Raw genomic sequence first — 19,441 nt, 5'->3', positions numbered from 1 at the left:
TGTTTATTTATATAAAGAAAACTAAGTGATTTATTGCATTATTCAACGTGTTAAAACAAATACCAAATATTTTGGTTTTTCAGAAACATTTTTTCAACTTATCCATATGAGGGGAGATAACTTTTTTTCTTTTGGTAATAAAAATTATACTGTACTGATTGGGAAATTTAAAATTTTATAGTCCAGTCAAACTAAGTTTGAAACTCAAACAAATTACAACAGAAAATGTTTTAAATCTAGTCTATAGCATTAAGACCCAAATATACTCAGAAAAAAGTCCCATTAAATCTAACTTGAGGAAAACCCAAATATTGCATTTTTATTTTCTTATAGAAATTAACATTGGAAAGGGAGATAAATCTGCAAAAATGAGTCTTTTTTTATGTCAGTGTTTGGTTGATTTTCTTAAAATCATGTAAAATATGATACTTTGATGGAGTTATAAGTTCGTATTCGACTAAATTATATAATCTTCTTTACATGAAATGTAAAAAACCGAAAATGTTATGGGTATTATTATTTTTTTAGGCACATTTTTCATTAAAGAAATTGCAAATTTATGGCTTTGTAACCATTTTGAAAAAATAATTTGAATATATGGTATAATACAATAATTGTTTATATCTCTAAAATATAATTGTCCACCATTTACCTTGTTTAAAATAACTTTAAACCACAAAAAGACGAATTTACCTTGACATGCTGAAAAGTCTAATAAATGAAATATGAAATCTAGGCTGTAGCTTGATAAAACATATGAAAACGCCTTTAAAATTGTTTGTTTTACTCTAAAGACAGCTCAAATATCAAGAATTGATACATTCTGCTAAACAAAAGCTGTAAAGTGATAAATTTGAATAAATTTTTACGGAGTTATCTTCCATATCAATGCAAATCTCCATAGGAATTTTAAAATCATGATTTTAAGTTTTCCTCAAGTTAGATTTATGTGACTTTTTTCTGTGTATATTTGGGATATAATGCTAAAGATTAAAACTTTAAAATCTTGTGTTGCAATTACTTACAAGGTTAGGGTCAAATTTATGCTAGATTGACTGGACTATTTTAACTTGTTTCAAGAAAACAAGTTTGGTGATTCTTTTTTTTTAGCTCACCTTGCCCGAAGGGCCAATTGAGCTTTTCTCATCACTTGGCGTCCGTCGTCCGTCGTCGTAAACTTTTACAAAAATCTTCTCCTCTGAAACTACTGGGCCAAATTGAATCAAACTTGGCCACAATCATCATTGGGGTATCTAGATTAAAAAATGTGTGGTATGACCCGCCAAACCATCCAAATGGCCACCATGGCTAATAATAGAACATAAGGGTAAAATGCAGTTTTTGGCTTATAACTCAAAAACCAAAGCATTTAGAGCAAATCTGACATGGGGTAAAATTGTTCCTCAGGTCAAAATCTATCTGCCCTGAAATTTTCAGATGAATCGAACAACAGTTGTTGGGTTGCTGACCCAGAATTGGTAATTTTAGGGAAATTTTGCTGTTTTTGGTTATTATCTTGAGTATTATTATAGATAGAGATAAACTGCAAACAGCAATAATGTTCAGCAAAGTAAGATTTACAAATAAGTCAACATGACCAAAATGGTCATTTGACCCCTTTAGAAGTAATTGCATTTAAAGTCAATTTTTAACCATTTTTCGCAAATTTTATATATCTTTTACAAAAATCTTCTCCTCTGCATCTGCTGGGCCAAATTAATCCAAACTTGACCACAATCATCTCTGGGGTATCTTGTTTAAAAAATGTGTGGCGTGACCTGCCAAACCAACCAATATGGCCACCATGGCTAAAAATAGAACATAGGGGTGAAATACATCTTTTGGCTTATAACTCAAAAACCATAGCATTTAGAGCAAATTTGACAGGGATAAAATTGTTTATCAGGTCAAGATCTATCTGCCCTGAAATTTTCAGATGAATCAGAGAATCCGTACTTGGGTTGCTGTCCCTGAATTGGTAATTTTAAGGAAATTTTGCTTTTATTGGTTATTATCTTGAATATTATTATAGATAGAGATAAACAGTAAACAGCAGTCATGTTCAGCAAAGTAAGATTTACAAATAAGTCAAAAATGACCAAAATGGTCAATTGACCCCCTAAGGAGTTATTGTCCTTTAAAGTCAATTTTAAACAATTTTCATAAAATTTGTAAATTTTTACTACCAGTAACATTTTCCACAGAACCTACTGGGCCAAGTTCATTATAGATAGTGATAATTGTAAGCAGCAAGAATGTTCAGTAAAGTAAGATGTACAAACATATCACCATCACCAAAACACAATTTTGTCATGAATCAATCTGCTTCCTTTGTTTAATATTCACATAGACCAAGGTGAGCGACACAGGCTCTTTAGAGCCTCTAGTTTTCTTTCTTAAAACATATAAAAAATCCTATCTTCCCATATTTTATTTAAAATTCTATCTCATAGATTTCTTTTTATGCACAAAAATCACAATCTATGCAAATTTTGATAATTTTGAACCACCTGTACCTTGAAAAAAAAGCACAGTACCCCTTACTTTTATGATATTTTTGAAAAAAAGCATGATATAATCTTCATTTTTGCAAAGTACACAAATATTCTATTTGAGGAAATATATGCCTATGATCTACCTTACAAGTTAAAAATATCACTAGATCTAGAATAATAAATAAAACAAGGGATAGATATGTGGTATCTGTCATTCAAAAATTCAATACACTGCAAAAAAACTGCAAAGAGCAAAAGAACAGCGCTATTATACAGCTCAAAGTCACAGTGAGGCCTTCAACTTTGAGCTAAAAACTCCAACCTAGCTGCAAGTTTAACATGGCCCTTCTCTGTGTGTATTACAATTCCTGAGGGACTCATGGATAAAACTAGATAATTAAGAAAGGGCATATTTTGTTGCATAATATTTCATTCTGTACTAAAAACTCTGACATTTTGTTTTTACTAATAAATTTCATTACGTATTCCTTGTCTCCCTCCTATTAGCTTTTCCAATTGAGGATGATAGTGAAACTATTGTTGCCATAGAAACAGATTGTTTGAATGCTGATTGGATACAAGAACTACCAGAAGATCTAGACATGTGTATAGCACAAAGAGATTTTGAAGGAGCAGTAGATTTAGTGGAGAAAGGTATGGTCTACCATGAATACATATTATTTAATAATGCTGTATATTGATTGGTTTAGAGAAAAGTATTTTCAGAAATATTCTATGTATAAAGACGTTCGTTTCTCTGCCAGTATTTTAGTCATTAGGGAATTCCATGTGCCAGGGTATTAGCTAGCAAATACCACAGCATTTAGAAAATATCATATTAAAAAAACTTAACTTCCAAAGACCTCTAGACATTTTGTTGAAATGGATAACAGAGCATTTGTTGGAATTAAACAATTATATCGTGCTTACAGCTGACGGCTCTGGAAATTTGTTTATCTTTTTACCAGTATTTTTGGCAGCTACCACTTGTAAGCATGATATATTTGTATAGTGTACAGTCATGGGACAAAGGTGAGTTCCCACTCAAAAAATGTCCTATCATTTCAACCAAAATCAATATTTTTCAAAGAAATATTACCAACTAACTGTATGAGCGATTTTTATAAAATAGATACCAAAAGATGTAAAAATGTCTGAAATTTTATTGTTTATTCAGTCATAATTTTCTTGAGTTTTGTTTTCATCATCTGAGAAGTAAAACTCAAATGCAAATTTTTACGATTTTAATTTGGTTAGAATGATAGCAAACTTTTCAAGTTTGTTTTTTTCATTGTGTTTATCTTGTCAGAAAATTAAAATGAGCATGAATAATGTTATAACCAAATAAACAATAAAACTTCAGATATTTCTACATCTTTTGGTATCTATATTTAGAAAATCGCTCATACAGTTACTTCGTAATAATTTTTTGAAAATTATCGATTTTAGTTGAAATGATAGGACTTTTTTGGACTGGGAACTCCCTTTTGTCCAATGACTGTACATATTATTGTCAAGCCTACAACATTTATGATGTGGAAGCAACACATAATGATCCTAAATTATGGTGTCGTCAATATATAGGTTCAGTGTATTGTTGAAGTTTTTTTTTGACATCAATGACCTTTTCAAACCTTTATAAATTATTTTAATAATAAGTAATCAACATTCTTGACATAAAATTTAAAAAAGTCTTTTGGGCTAAATGAAACATGAGTGAAGGTTTTACTCTTGAAAGATATGTTATCCACAGTCTAATATGTAAGGAAAACAAAACTGGTTTAAAGAATCAAAAAGTGACCTTGATATACACTTGCCTTTAAATAAACATTATAATATATATGTATTTTTTGGTATTTCAGTAAATGAATATTTAAAAGACTGTCCAAAAGTACCAGTAGTAAAGGAATTCAGGTATTTACAGATATAAAGATATATATATTATAAGTGACAAAAGTAAATGTTAATGTGACATCAACCAAACAACACAAATAATCAAAATATGCAGAAGTCAATAGATTCAGTGAAATCTTAAACTGAAATTTGAATAAACCGAAAACCTGTCTTTCCAGACCTGTTCTGAAGTCTAGATTCGATCATTACACATTTTATGTGTTTTGAACCTGATAAAATCATACATCTTCCAAACCCAAACAAAAGAGAGATTAGATTCAGATAGGTTCAACTATAGCTCTAAAGATAAATGTATGTACACTGCAATGAATTAAAAAGGATAGAACTTTTTTTTTAAGTTAGGATAACTTTACTTTTGTTCAATCTGCTTGTTTTATAATAATTCAATAGAATAATATCAAACAATTAAAACAGAAAGTGGAATATTAAATATGTATAGACTATCAAAGATAAGTCATCAACATTAATTTTTTTCAAGAAAGAAAACATTTGAAATATTAAGGAAAACATCAACTAATGAGGTCCCTGAAATTGGAAAGGGTCATGTGCATGTTGTTGAAATAGACAATTAAGAATTCATATATTAGATAATCACAAAAAAAAATCTTTCAATAATAATTGATCTTTATACATACTGAAATGTTTATAACTTGGAAGTATGTTTTCTCCTCAGACAGATATTTTGTGAAATTGATCACAGGGTTTATTTTTAGTAAAAAGTAGAACACTATACAAAAAGTAAAATCACAATACTGTATAAACCACACTTCTGTTGCTGTGATATGACATCAGCTCTCTCCTAAGATAGCATGCATGTAGTTTAAATATTTCATCTGAATTTCAGATCCAGAATAGACAACCGAATCAAACAATTAACAGAGGGTCTCATGGGTGAATTACAGGTATCACCAGAGAGGTCTCTAAGGGGAGGACCTAGAGCTGCCAGGAGAGCTGTAACACAACTGATTAGATTAGGGAAGTCAGCTCAGGTTTGTAAATACATATCTATACAATTGAGGGTCTGATGGGGAGAATTACAGGTATCCATAGAGAGGTCCCTGAGGGGAGGACCTAGAGCTGCCAGGAGAGCTGTTACACAACTGATCAGATTAGGGAAGTCAGCTCAGGTTTATCAATACATATCTATACAAATACCTATATTGTGTCTAAAGTTTATTTATTTGGGATATATTCAAAACAGTTCATAATGAATTTCACTAAAGAGCTATAAAAATAGGGAGATGTGGAATGATTACCATTGAGACAACTGTCCATCAGACCAAATAACCTAGATTTTATTAACTAAGGGTCACTGTATGGCCTTCAACAATGATCATAACCCATGAAAACATTGTAGAAGAAATATTTTTTCACAGATCAGCAGCATCAAGTGAATTAAAGGTTTATTAGGAATGATCAATGTTAGATTTTGAAGACATCAACCAAATTATAAATCACTGACATTTTACTAAGAGAATGAAAATATGGATAAAGAACGAAAGGTTGATATACCTCAGTTAGACAGCTAACCTACATCACAAAAGATAGGAAAATTCTCAAGTCTAGCATACTTTCTCTTGAAAAAAGGAGTGTCTATAAACACAAACGTTTTACAGAACTATAAAACCAAATTAATACTTAAGTCAAACAATCTTGTTTTCTGAAAGAATAAAACTGATAAAAGAAAATATTTGTTTTCCAGGCATGTGATTTGTTCCTGAAGAACCGTAGTGCTATCATCAAGTACAACATTCGTCAGTTAAAGTTTGAAGGAGCTACAACCCTGTACATTAGAAGATTATGTGACGTGTTCTTCCCGTGTTTATCAGAGACGGGGAAGGAGTTTACTAAGGCATTCCAAGATCATTATGGTTGTATGTCTGGTAAGATTATGTGACGTGTTCTTCCCGTGTTTATCAGAGACAGGAAAGGAGTTTACTAAGGCATTCCAAGATCATTATGGTTGTATGTCTGGTAATGGACAGAAAATATGTTTCATTAACATATATGAATCAGTATTTGTCTTTAAAAATAATTATAGCATCATAGGTTTATGGCGTTTTACATCTTAAGTAGTTCCAAAAATATTTTTTTGTCCCAGCCTAAGCAGAGCATTAAGTTTTAACTTATGTCCGTCCGTCTGCATGTGAAAATTGGTTCTTTAACTTGAGTTTGCATAAGGACTTTGGAAAAACCTGGAAATCAAAAATCCATGAACAATTACTACCATTTGATAATATTTGTTATATTATATTTGCTGTAGTAGTTATGGTGTCAGTTTATTAGGATTGTCCAATACATTTGAATGCAGACATTTTTATATCAAACATTTGTCTTATGATTGGTTATATATTTGTAGCATTTGTGGTGTGGGCCAAGGAAGAGTTAGAAATGTGTGTCAATACATTCAATAGACATGTATTTGGTGGCAAGTCAACATTAACAGTTATATCAGAATGTGTACAGACAGCCAGACAACATTGTGATGAACAGGTACCTAGGGTTGCTCAGTATCAGTATAGTTTATAATCAAGTACTATAAAAGTACTTTTATTCGTGGGGAACCAATTTTTGTAGTTTTAGTGGATGACTTTTTCCACTAATTTAAGTGTCCAACGAAATAAAACAACCATTGTCTAAATCAAGACATGGAAAGATTTCCATGTTGGTTTGACTAGTCTATTGATATGATGTAGAGAATTTATTGAATATAGCCAAATCTGAGAATACTATAATTTAGTAGTCACAGGGCAAATGTACTATGAACTATAACCACAGGCATGATTATACCCATTTAATCTTTAAAAATCTTAACTGTACAATATTGTTCTTTTAACTCTCATTTTATATATCATTATTACCATTTTTTGACATGTGAAATACAGGTAAAAATGTGTGGAAAGCATGGAAAGGTGATATCTATTTATTTTGGGGAAAACAAATTTAAACTAAAATCCACAAATTTTAAAACCCAAGAACATGTAAATGTTGCTCAAACCACGAAAAATTCATAGCCTCAAATTAAAGCACTTTCACAGTAGTAAGATAATCAGGATAAACTGTAAATTCAAATAGTATTGTAAGGTTTTTATTTTGTTTCAGAACTTATAATTTAAGGAACTTTTATTTCATGACAGACTTTATTTTACCACTTAAAATATAGGGATAAAAAGATGTAATACAGATATAAAAATGTAAGAGACACAAAGTATAATTTAATAATTAAGTTGTAGGGATTCTAGTTACTGAACTATGTCTCTATTCTTTATTTATAGCTATGTAGTATTGGTTTTGATGTATCATTTGTGTTTGAGGACACAATTACACCAGAGTTGGAGAGAGTTGTTCAAGAAAATAGAGACCAGATGATTGAAGGAATAAAATATAGGGGGAATGTAAGCTTTTTTATATTAAGTGTTAATTTCTCAGGGAATAAAAATGTTACTTTTAAAAAAGGGTTGTTTGATTGCCAATAAAACATCATCTCTAGACCAGTTCTGAAATGTGATTGTCATTCTATGCAGGATAAACTAGAAAAAAATGTTTGTTCCGTAGGAACTTAATCCCAATTCTTTAATGACAGCAGTGCCAATTATAAGAATTTAATTTGCTGTAATAATAAAACATGTACCTGCAATATAGCATCATATTTTTCCAACCACTTGCTCAATTATAGAACAGAAGTGACAATACCCCTAAACTTGTGAGTGGTATTCACTAAATCAAAAGTTTTGACAATAATGCTTTGAACTCGAAAGTTGTCTATCAACAAATTGTCAGTGTTTGCTTCTATAGAATTAAGTAAAACGAAAACTTTATATTATGCATTTCAGGTCCGTCATGTGTTTAATTCTGGAACAGCCTTAAATAATATGATATTTTGTATTTTTACAAAATCAAGTATTGATCATTTGTTAGTAAATTATTTAAATATATATTAGTAAGATACATGTAGCTTCTTTTGTAGATGTCTCTTTCTTTCATTTATATATTATTTACCCAGTACTTAATTTATATACATGTTTTATTAGGATGATAAATGGAGGAAAATGAATCACTTGAAAGAGAAGGAGTGTAGTAGATTCCTAGAAGAGATGATGTCTGTGGGTCTGGACTTTAAACCTTATGTAGAAAGTAAGAATTTATTATCTGTAGGTCTGGACCTCAAACCTTATGTAGAAAGTAAGAATTCATCATTATTTTACTATGAGAAGCTGCAGTTTGATTCGGGGGAAAAACAATAATGTCATACCTTACGATCTGCCCAAAACGCAACTCCCTTCCAATTTATGTCTATAGATTTATTGATTAATTGATGTTTAATGCCACTTTCATTGACTATTTTAGTGGCAGTAAGTTTTTAATTGGCAGGAATTCTAAACAAACACAAAGCATGATGTAAAGAAAATGTAGCAACTAGAAGTAATGCATTTGTATGACAAAATTACCTTCTCAAACAAGACTGTTCAGAACTAACATATATTACAGGTTTATAATTCAATTTAACCTTTAATTAAAAAACATCATACATTTTCGATTTTTATATTTCAATTTATCAAAAACAAAAACTATAATGTTAATAATAAACAATTGTTCAGTCAACTAAAGCTGCTTTATAATTGTAGAGAAATGTGAATTGAACAAAAATCAGTTCAGTGAATATTTTATCAGACATTCTCTAATTTTTGTGCTATTTTCACATTTCCTGACCGGTGTGAGAAAAATATTTCTCCTCACTAGTGAAAATTTTGTTCCAGGCAAATAATAGTTGAAATGTAATTGTGACGTTAAATTTTCTTGTTTCTTCTGAATTTCTTTTTGTGACATCATGAAAAAAAAACAACCATGTCTGATGACTTCACATTTAAAGTACACAACTTTCCTCAAATCTTTGAAAAGGAAGGATAAATGTCATTAGAGACAGATTTCACCTCTTAAACTTGTGTATTACGATATTTCTTTACTCTCAACAGTTAAATTTTAATTATTCAAAAAGCTCAGAAAGCCTCGCGCTTTAAATATTTGAGTGGAGAAATATCCTAATACACTTGTTGCAGTTGCGGAATCTATATTTACATCTATAAAACCTGTTTATTTTCAACTAATAACATAAAACTGATGCACAAGATTATTGAAAAGAATGAAAACATAAAACATGTAAGATTGAATTTCATGTTATCATGAGTTATCCCCCATCTGAATTTCACAGTAGTTCACTTTGCCCTCATGCTTGTCTCAAAAATTAACGTATGTTCCTGTATGGTGATACCATACTTGTGACATTTAAAAGCAGTTATATCATTTGAAAATATTGTGTGTTATGAATGTCTTTTTATATTTCATAGGTAACTGTTTTGTGGCACTTACGATGAATACAGCTCAGTTTGCCAAGATTTGTATGACGATGACGAGAGATTTGTTGACATTACACACATTGGAGTTATCTCCCCTCATCACAGATACAATTACTGAAGTGTTTAAAGCACAGCTGTTACACTTTGAAGATAGTTTGAAAAGCCCAGATTTTAAAACAGAGGTAATCACAAATAAGTGTTACAAATAATCATATTTAGCTCAGTGGTGATTTGAATTTTCTTACTACAACTCTTGTTTCCTAGAATTTAGAAACTGTCAATAGACAAGATATAATTACAACACATTGCATGTGAAAACTTGGACAATTTGTTATTACAAAATTTTGATTCTCTATCTTGTTCTAAACATCTACCATTATATGTTTGAAGTAATCATTCTGTTGCATAGATCTTTTTAAAATTAATTGAAATAAGAAAAAAAAGGTTTAACACATTGATGAGATAATCAACACCAAATTCTCTGAAAATGATTTTTTTCTAAATTTAATTTTTTGCATTTAGGCCACATTTAAAAGAATGTCTGTTTCCCCTCCCCCGGGTCTACTCTTTGTAAACAGACCAGGCAGGCAGGTATTTTTTTATTTGTTTTTCCCTAACTGGATGTCATGGATGGTTTGACTTGTCCACTGGAGGCCACTTATATATTTTTTATACGACCGCAAATTTTGAAAAAAATTTCATCGTATATTGCTATCACGTTGGCGTCGTTGTCTGCGTCGTCGTTGTCGTCGTCGTCGTCGTCGTCGTCCGAATACTTTTAGTTTTCGCACTCTAACTTTAGTAAAAGTGAATAGAAATCTATGAAATTTTAACACAAGGTTTATGACCATAAAAGGAAGGCTGGTATTGATTTTGGGAGTTTTGGTCCCAACATTTTAGGAATTAGGGGCCAAAAAGGGCCCAAATAAGCATTTTCTTGGTTTTCGCACTATAACTTTAGTTTAAGTTAATAGAAATCTATGAAATTTTGACACAAGGTTTATGACCACAAAAGAAAGGTTGGGATTGATTTTGGGTATTTTGGTTTCAACAGTTTAGGAATTAGGGGCCAAAAAAGGGCCCAAATAAGCATTATTCTTGGTTTTCGCACAATAACTTTAGTTAAAGTAAATAGAAATCAATGAAATTTAAACACAATGTTTATGACCACAAAAGGAAGGTTGGTATTGATTTTGGGAGTTTCGGTCCCAACAGTTTAGGAATTAGGGGCCAAAAAGGGACCCAAATAAGCATTTCTTGGTTTTCGCACAATAGCGTTAGTATAAGTAAATAGAAATCTATGAAATTTAAACACAAGGTTTATGACTATAAAAGGAAGGTTGGTATTGATTTTGGGAGTTTTGGTCCCAACAGTTAAGGAAAAAGGGGCCCAAAGGGTCCAAAATTAAACTTTGTTTGATTTCATCAAAATTGAATAATTGGGGTTCTTTAATATGCCGAATCTAACTGTGTATGTAGATTCTTAATTTTTGGTCCCGTTTTCAAATTGGTCTACATTAAGGTCCAAAGGGTCCAAAATTAAACTTAGTTTGATTTTAACAAAAATTGAAACCTTGGGGTTCTTTGATATGCTGAATCTAAATATGTACTTAGATTTTTGATTATTGGCCCAGTTTTCAAGTTGGCCCAAATCGGGGTCCAAAATTAAACATTGTTTGATTTCATCAAAAATTGAATAATTGAGGTTCTTTGATATGCCAAATCTAACTGTGTATGTAGATTCTTAATTTTTGGTCCAGTTTTAAAATTGGTCTAAATTAAAGTGCAAAGGGTCCAAAATTAAACATTGTTTGATTTCATCAAAAATTGAATAATTGGGGTTCTTTGATATGCCAAATCTAACTGTGTATGTAGATTCTTAATTTTTGGTCCAGTTTTAAAATTGGTCTAAATTAAAGTGCAAAGGGTCCAAAATTAAACTAAGTTTGATTTTAACAAAAATTAAATTCTTGGGCCTCTTTGATATGCTGAATCTAAACATGTACTTAGATTTTTGATTATGGGCCCAGTTTTCAAGTTGGTCCAAATCAGGATCTAAAATTATTATATTAAGTATTGTGCAATAGCAAGTCTTTTCAATTGCACAGTATTGTGCAATGGCAAGAAATATCTAATTTCACAATATTGTGAAATAGCAAATTTTTTTTTAATTCAGAGTTATCTTTCTTTGTCCAGTATAGTAAGCAAGAAATATCTGCAAGAATTCTTTTTAATTGGAGTTATCTTTCTTTGATCAGAATCAACTTAAATCTTTGTTATGTACAATATACAATGTATATTCACTTTTTACTACCAACTGATAAAGGAGTAGGGGCATTAAGGCCTAGTTTTGGCCCAAGAAAATAAAATGTTTGATAACCATTTCAAATTGACACATAATGTTTAGAAATGCATAGGGTCAAGAAATATAAATTAAAAACATAAAGATTTTTATCTGATGACGTCACAGTTACGTCATAATATGTATTGTTTTCACAAAAACGATGAAAAATACAGAATTTATGCAGTATTTCCATTTAGGAAACATCCTGCGCAGCCGAGAAACAACAAAATAATTTAACAGAAGCTTTATTATAACTATTGGCATAATCTCACTAAATATAAAGTTGTTTCTTTGGTGCGCACATACTTTTTCAATCTAAAATATACTTAAAATTTGATGAAAAAACAAGGAAAATCACGAAATTTAACAAAATATGCAAATTAGGTCATGATTCGTTGCCATGGTAACTTGTTCAATGTCAAATTTGTTTTGTTTTTCTTAGTACCTTATACCTAAGTCAAGTTTTCAGTGATTTAAAAAATATGTATGATAACTTTCAAATTTGCAGTAATTTTGGGGCCAAATAAGGGCCTTATTGCCCCTACTCCTTTAAATAATCTTTACCATTCAGTGATAACAAGCAGTTTTTTTACATCTTAATATTTTATGATGTATTTAAATGAGTAGTAATTGTTGCAAACTCCATTAGAATATTTTAATTGAAATTAGTTTTGGAATAAGGGAAAGGGGGATGTGAATAAAAAATTGGGTTCAATTTTTCTCATTTGAAATTTCATAAATAAAAAGAAAATTTCTTCAAACATTTTTTTGAGAGGATTAATATTCAACAGCATAGTGAATTGCTCTAAGAGAAAACAAAAATTTAAAGTTCATTTGAATACATTCATTCTGTGTCAGAAACCTATGCTGTGTCAACTATTTAATCACAATCCAAATTTAGAGCGGAATCCAGCTTGAATGTTGTGTCCATACTTGCCCCAACTGTTCAGGGTTCAACCTCTGCGGTCGTATAAAGCTACGCCCTGCGGAGCATCTGGTTATCAGTTGTTAGTGCTCAATTTGAGTGTATTTATTTAGATTATCAATCCTTTTGCTTTCAAGCACTATTCAAAATATGCACATTTAGTGCATAAAACTAATGAAGCATTAAAGTGTATATTTACTACTTTCTGATTTGACAGTTATTAAAGCTTTTATTAATAACATATTAATACATGTAAAATTTGACATTATAGGGGAGGCACCACCTTCAAATGACAAAAACAATAATCAGACTAATAGTAATGCACAAAATGCATTTGACGTCCTAATGAGAAAAGCTAATACTCAGGCAAACTCGAAAGTGCCTTCCAAACTTGATGAAACAGCACCAAGATTTTTTGACCCGGTCGGGGCGAGGGGAAACAAACATGTTTTTTTATTTTGGCCTTAGAAAAAAACCCATTTATAACCCAAATAACCATAAAAGTTTTTCAATATATCATTCGAAAAAGAAGGAATGTACAATTAGCTTTAGTTGAACAAAAACAAATCTCTCTGATACAATCATAATGGATAGCTTGGATGCAAGAATGCAGGCGTAACATAAGAGTACCCAAATTGCACCTATTTAGCAAAAATAGCAGTGTAAGATTTCCTAGAGACTTAAGAAGTTGTATTTTTATGATCGGATAGTATGCATGTCTTTCAACATACTGTGGATTCATTTATTTTCGTTGGTACCAATTTTCATGGATTTAGAAAAACTTGCATATTCGTGGATATTTAATTTCGTGGTTTTGCTGAAGTCTACATTCAAACCTATAGAAAAATTATCATTCGTTGAATATTGAATTTCGTGGTTTGACTGTGCCCACGAAATCCACGAAAATTGGTATCCAACGAATAATAATGAATCCACAGTAGGTAAATATATTTAGATATACACAAAATGTTTACAGTATTTATCAACAGATGAAGTCTTTACTGAAAAGCAAAATGTACTGAAACGTCGCCATGCGACGTCATCAAAACGTCATCTTTTTAAAATTAACTAACACAATATGTTTCAAGTATCCATTTCTTAAAAAAAGAAGAGTAAGCATGGACAAATATCCAATTGTTCAAAATATTAGAAAAAAATAAACAAAAGCTCTGTTATTAGACATTTGACGATGCAAATTTAAGCATGGATGCAATTTGGGTACTCCTCATTACAGAATCATTGATGGTTTGAAGATTAATTCAGACCAATTTTTAGATGATTCCATGTGAATTGAAAATCAAATTGGTGTACCTATATAATAAAAAAGGATACGGCTACTAAATAAACACAAAACGGAAATGTTTGTCTTGATTTAAAAAAAAACGTAGTTGAAAAAACTGTCAAAATAGGTGCAATTTGGGTACTGTCACATTATATCATTAAAATTAATCATATGACATGTCATGTTTGAAGTGATCCAGGCTATAAAGGACATCAGAGGTATTGCTTAGTTTTTGTGATGTTTTTAACAGTATTGATATAATGTTGATTGTTATATGTTTTTCAGCACAAGTTTATATTGATAATGTTGACTGTAATTTGCTTATCGTATCTTTATGTTTTTCAGCACAAGTTTATACTGAAGAATGCAAAATATATCCTGGAGACCTTAATGAAGAAAGTGGAAGAACAGTTTAAAACAAGATCAATCGGATTCCCAAAACAATTAATGTCCATCAGTGGAAAGTACAAAAAACTAGAATCAATCTCTAAATCATCTGCTAGCTGAATTTGAAGAACCATAATTAAAATATACAGATCCAACATTTATTGTACAATGTTAATATTACTGTTATAGTGATAAAAATAATAGTTGAAAATCCTCAAATGGTTAAACTGCATTGGTGTACAAATAACCATTTTTATCTCCTTTGTGGTGATAAAAACACAGACTTTTACCATATTTCACAAATTTGAACATTTGTTAAAAGATTATTAGTTCAATTTGGTTTTTTTTTTATCATTTCATTTTTGCTAGAAAAAAAACAAAAAAAACACATTTTCTATATTGATTTTATGGACATGTTGCAAAATCAGAAATACTTATTTATATGATTATAACCTTTTTAGCTCACCTGGCCCAAAGGGCCAAGTGAGCTTTTCTCACCACTTGGCGTCCGTCGTCGTAGTTGTCGTTAACAATTTACATTTTGAACTTCTTCTAGAGAACCACGGAATGGAATGGAACCAAACATGGCATGAATGTTCCTTATGAGATGCTGACCAAGTGTTGTTACTTTGTAGCCGATCCATCATCCAAGATGGCCGCCAGCGGGGGACTTAAGTTTAACAAAGGACCCTATGGGAAATGCATACAAATGACTTCTTCTTTTAGAGAACCACTGAATGGAATGAAACCAAACATGGAATGAATGTTCCTTATGAAGTGCTGACCAAAATTGTTACTTTGTTGCCGATCCATCATCCAAGATGGCCGCCAGCGAAGGACTTAGTTTAACATAGGACCCTATGGGAAATGCATACAAATGACTTCTTTTAGAGAACCATTGAATGGATTGAAACCAAACATAGCATGAATGTTCCTTATGGGGTGCTGACCAAGTGTTGTTACTTTGTAGCCAATCCATCATCCAAGATGGCCGCCAGGGGGGAACTTAGTTTAACATAGGACCCTATGGGAAATGCATACGAATGTCTTCACCTAGAGAACCACTAAATGGAATGAAACCAAACATAGCATAAATGTTCCTTATGGAGTACTGACCAAGTGTTGTTACTTTGTTGCCGATCCATCATCCAAGATGGACGCCAGCTGGGGACTTATTTTAACATAGGACCCTATGGGAAATGCATATAAATGACTTCTTTTAGAGAACCACTGAATGGAATGAAACCAAACATGGCATGAATGTTCCTTATGGGGTGCTGACCAAGTGTTGTTACTTTGTTGCCCATCCATCATCCAAGATGGCCGACAGCGGGGGACTTAGTTTAACATAGGACCCTATGGGAAATGCATACAAATGACTTCTTTTAGAGAACCACTGAATGGAATAAGACCAAACATAGCATGAGTGTTCCTTATGGGGTGCTGACCAAGTGTTATTACTTTGTAGCTGATCCATCATCCAAGATGGCCGCCAGCGAAGGACTTAGTTTAACATAGGACCCTATTGGAAATGCATATAAATGACTTCTTCTAAAGAACCACTGAATGGAATGAAACCAAACATGGCATGAATGTTCCTTATGAGGTGCTGACCAAGTGTTGTTACTTTGTAGCCGATCCATCATCCAAGATGGCCGCCAGCGAGGGATTTAGTTTAACATAGTACCCTATAGGAAATGCATACAAATGACTTCTTTTAGAGAACCACTGAATGGAATGAAACCAAACATGGCATGAATGTTCCTTATGAGGTGCTGACCAAGTGTTGTTACTTTGTAGCCGATCCGTCATCCAAGATGGCAGCCAGCAGGGACTTAGTTTTACATAGGGCCATAAGGGAAATACATACAAATGTTTTCTTTTAGAGAACCACTGAATGGATTGAAACCAAACATAGCATAAATGTTTCTTTCCCTATGAGGTTCTGGCCAACTGTTGTTAATTTGTAGCCAAATTTTATCTTTATCTTATATGAATAAAAAAAAACAGGTTGTTTCAGGTGAGCGATACAGGCTCTTAAGAGCCTCTAGTTTAATATTTAAATTCAATTAGGTGTTACCAAATTGAGGCAATATTATCTATAGGTGTAACAAATTTAAGTGAAGAACCATACATTATTTGTGGAATCGAATCTTCGATCATGAGAAATTCGGATTAGAAATATCACAAACTTACATTAAACCAAATCATAATGTATCAACGCAAATTTAAGACAGATTTGTTTGGAAAAGAAAGTAAAACCAAGATGATTTAATTTATGTATATAACATATTTTATAATTTATAGTATTTCTCATTTATTTTGATATGTAAAGTGCAATATTTGTTTTTATTTTGTTATTTGATAATTATTAAAGATATTATATGAATATCTTTATTTCATTGTTATTTAATCCTTTTAATATTATTTGGAAATTTTATCCTGCTGACTTACTTTTATGCCTTTCTACAATAGAAGGTGGTATATCGTTTTTCAAAGAGAGGCAAAAGATACCAGGGGACATTCAAACTCATAGATAGAAAATGAACTGACAACGCCATGGCTAAATAAGAAATAGACACACAGACAAATAATAGTACACAAGACACAACATAGAAAACTAAAGACTATGCAACATGAACCCTATCAAAAACTTGGGTTAATCTTGCAACATGAACCCTATCAAAAACTCAGGTTAATCTCAGATGCTCCAGAAGGGTAAGCAGATCCTGCTTCATACATTGTATTTCGTGTTGCTAATGTAAAATAGTACAAACCCAGAAATAGTCTTATTCACCAAGTCACATTCCTGAAAAGGAAAGGGATTGTAGTTACGACATAAGTAACTCATCTGATACCATCTATGAAACAGATATTCCTACTTGTGATGGCATCCGTAAAATTTACAAAGGGATGATTTCAACTTGATCATTTAGTACTCTTTGTTTATTAGCTCCCTTGTGAGCAGCAAACCTCTATCAAGGAAAGCATTGTTGACAAATTCATCCAAATCAGAAAAGACTTCCAAACATATAGGGAGATTCATAGAAATTGATTTGGTCAAGAACTATTTTCAGTATGTTTATAATCATTCTGCAAAATAAAAATACCCCAGCAAATACTTCAGGATTAAATCAAACCCACAATACAACCGTCATTCAAACTTATACAAAATATGAACACCTTCATTCATGTGTAATTTTGTGAATAGTTCATGAAAATCAAAGTCCTGACAATATGTCGGCTACTACAGTATAGTGGGTTTTTTTGTCATTGGTTCATGTCAAATTTCTCCTTTGAATCATTTCACATTTTCACCTTTATATTACAGCTGACTATATGTAATGTTTTTTTCTCATCGTCAAGGCCATACAAGCTCACTACCACCTAATTGTAACACTGGTGCATAGTGCCACACCTCATTTTTACATAACTAAAAGTACACCATCTTGCAATTAAAGTATTCCCATTTTAAACTGAACAATGGAAAATCACAAAATCCTTCAACAAAAGAGCACACACAGGCAATGGTTGATTTGGAGCTTGGCAAGCTAGACTATGTTGCCCTCATGGTGTCCTGGTTATTAAGGTTTTTTATTTTATACTTCAAACCTTAACATCATTGGGTTGCAAGGAAAACAAACTACATCTGCAATTTAGTTTCCTTCAGTTGGAGATGTCTTCAATGTGGAAGTGGCAAAGTTCATTTCATTTGTCAATTTGACTGATTTTGTTGAGCTTTGTAATGGGTAACCTTGATAATTAATCTGACGAAAAGAAATTGTGAAGTGAACACAACCATGTGAAATCCATCTATTATGTTCAGACTAGCTCTTACATCTTTCTTAATAGTTAAATCCAAGGTGGGTAATGGGAAACTCAAAGAAATCAATCTGATAAATTATCAAACAGGTTATAATTACAACTGCACAAGTTTTTTATTGTACCTATATAAACAGGGGTACATATATTTAAAAAAAATGTTGTGTGGACAATTTTTTAATTAACTTGACAAAAATGTGTAGGAATAAAGTTATATTCACACTCATAGGGAGAATTAAATGAGCTTGGTGAAGCATTAACTTCTTAAATACAAGATTAATAAAACACATGAATAAAAACATGGCACTTTTATTTTCTTATAAAAAGTTTTAACCAGATGCTCCGCAGGGCGTAGCTTTATACGACCGCAGAGGTTGAACCCTGAACAGTTGGGGCAAGTATGGACACAACATTCAAGCTGGATTCCGCTCTAAATTTGGATTGTGATTAAATAGTTGACACAGCATAGGTTTTTGACACAGAATGAATGTATTCAAATGAACTTAAAATTTTTGTTTTCTCATAGAGCAATTCACTATGCTGTTGAATATTAATCCTCTCAAAAAAATGTTTGAAGAAATTTTCTTTTTATTTATGAAATTTCAAATGAGAAAAATTGAACCCAATTTTTTAATCACCTCCCCCTTTCCCTTATTCCAAAACTAATTTCGATTAAAATATTCTAATGGAGTTTGCAACAATTACTACTCATTTAAATACATCATAAAATATTAAGATGTAAAAAAACTGCTTGTTATCACTGAATGGTAAAGATTATTTAAATTTATCAGTTGGTAGTAAAAAGTGAATATACATTGTATATTGTATATAACAAAGATTTAAGTTGATTCTGGACAAAGAAAGATAACTCCAATTAAAAAAAAATCTTGCAGATATTTCTTGCTTACTATACTGGAC

At 31.4% G+C, this 19,441-nt stretch overlaps 1 protein-coding gene across 2 annotated transcripts in view; it reads left to right on the top strand.

Annotated features, from left to right (window-relative positions):
* LOC134693886 (exocyst complex component 8-like) overlaps nucleotides 1–17,093 on the top strand; it is a 32,139-nt gene extending 15,046 nt beyond the window's left edge. The window contains exons 8-16 of one of the 2 annotated variants that reach the window (XM_063554832.1): nucleotides 3,003–3,149; nucleotides 4,358–4,409; nucleotides 5,254–5,398; nucleotides 6,112–6,292; nucleotides 6,769–6,902; nucleotides 7,685–7,804; nucleotides 8,441–8,543; nucleotides 9,755–9,945; nucleotides 14,660–17,093. In XM_063554832.1, coding sequence (XP_063410902.1) covers nucleotides 3,003–3,149; nucleotides 4,358–4,409; nucleotides 5,254–5,398; nucleotides 6,112–6,292; nucleotides 6,769–6,902; nucleotides 7,685–7,804; nucleotides 8,441–8,543; nucleotides 9,755–9,945; nucleotides 14,660–14,821 — 1,235 coding nt within the window. In that variant the 3' untranslated portion in view covers nucleotides 14,822–17,093. Of the gene's footprint in view, nucleotides 1–3,002; nucleotides 3,150–4,357; nucleotides 4,410–5,253; nucleotides 5,399–6,111; nucleotides 6,293–6,768; nucleotides 6,903–7,684; nucleotides 7,805–8,440; nucleotides 8,592–9,754; nucleotides 9,946–14,659 lie in introns of both variants that reach the window. The other variant, XM_063554831.1, reaches the window with a different exon arrangement.
* Nucleotides 17,094–19,441: the final 2,348 nt, after the last annotated feature.

This window comes from Mytilus trossulus, chromosome 12, assembly GCF_036588685.1.
Source record: "Mytilus trossulus isolate FHL-02 chromosome 12, PNRI_Mtr1.1.1.hap1, whole genome shotgun sequence".
Classification (NCBI taxonomy): domain Eukaryota; kingdom Metazoa; phylum Mollusca; class Bivalvia; order Mytilida; family Mytilidae; genus Mytilus; species Mytilus trossulus.
Note: the sequence above shows the minus strand (reverse complement) of the source record. Positions and strands in the feature narration are given on the sequence as shown.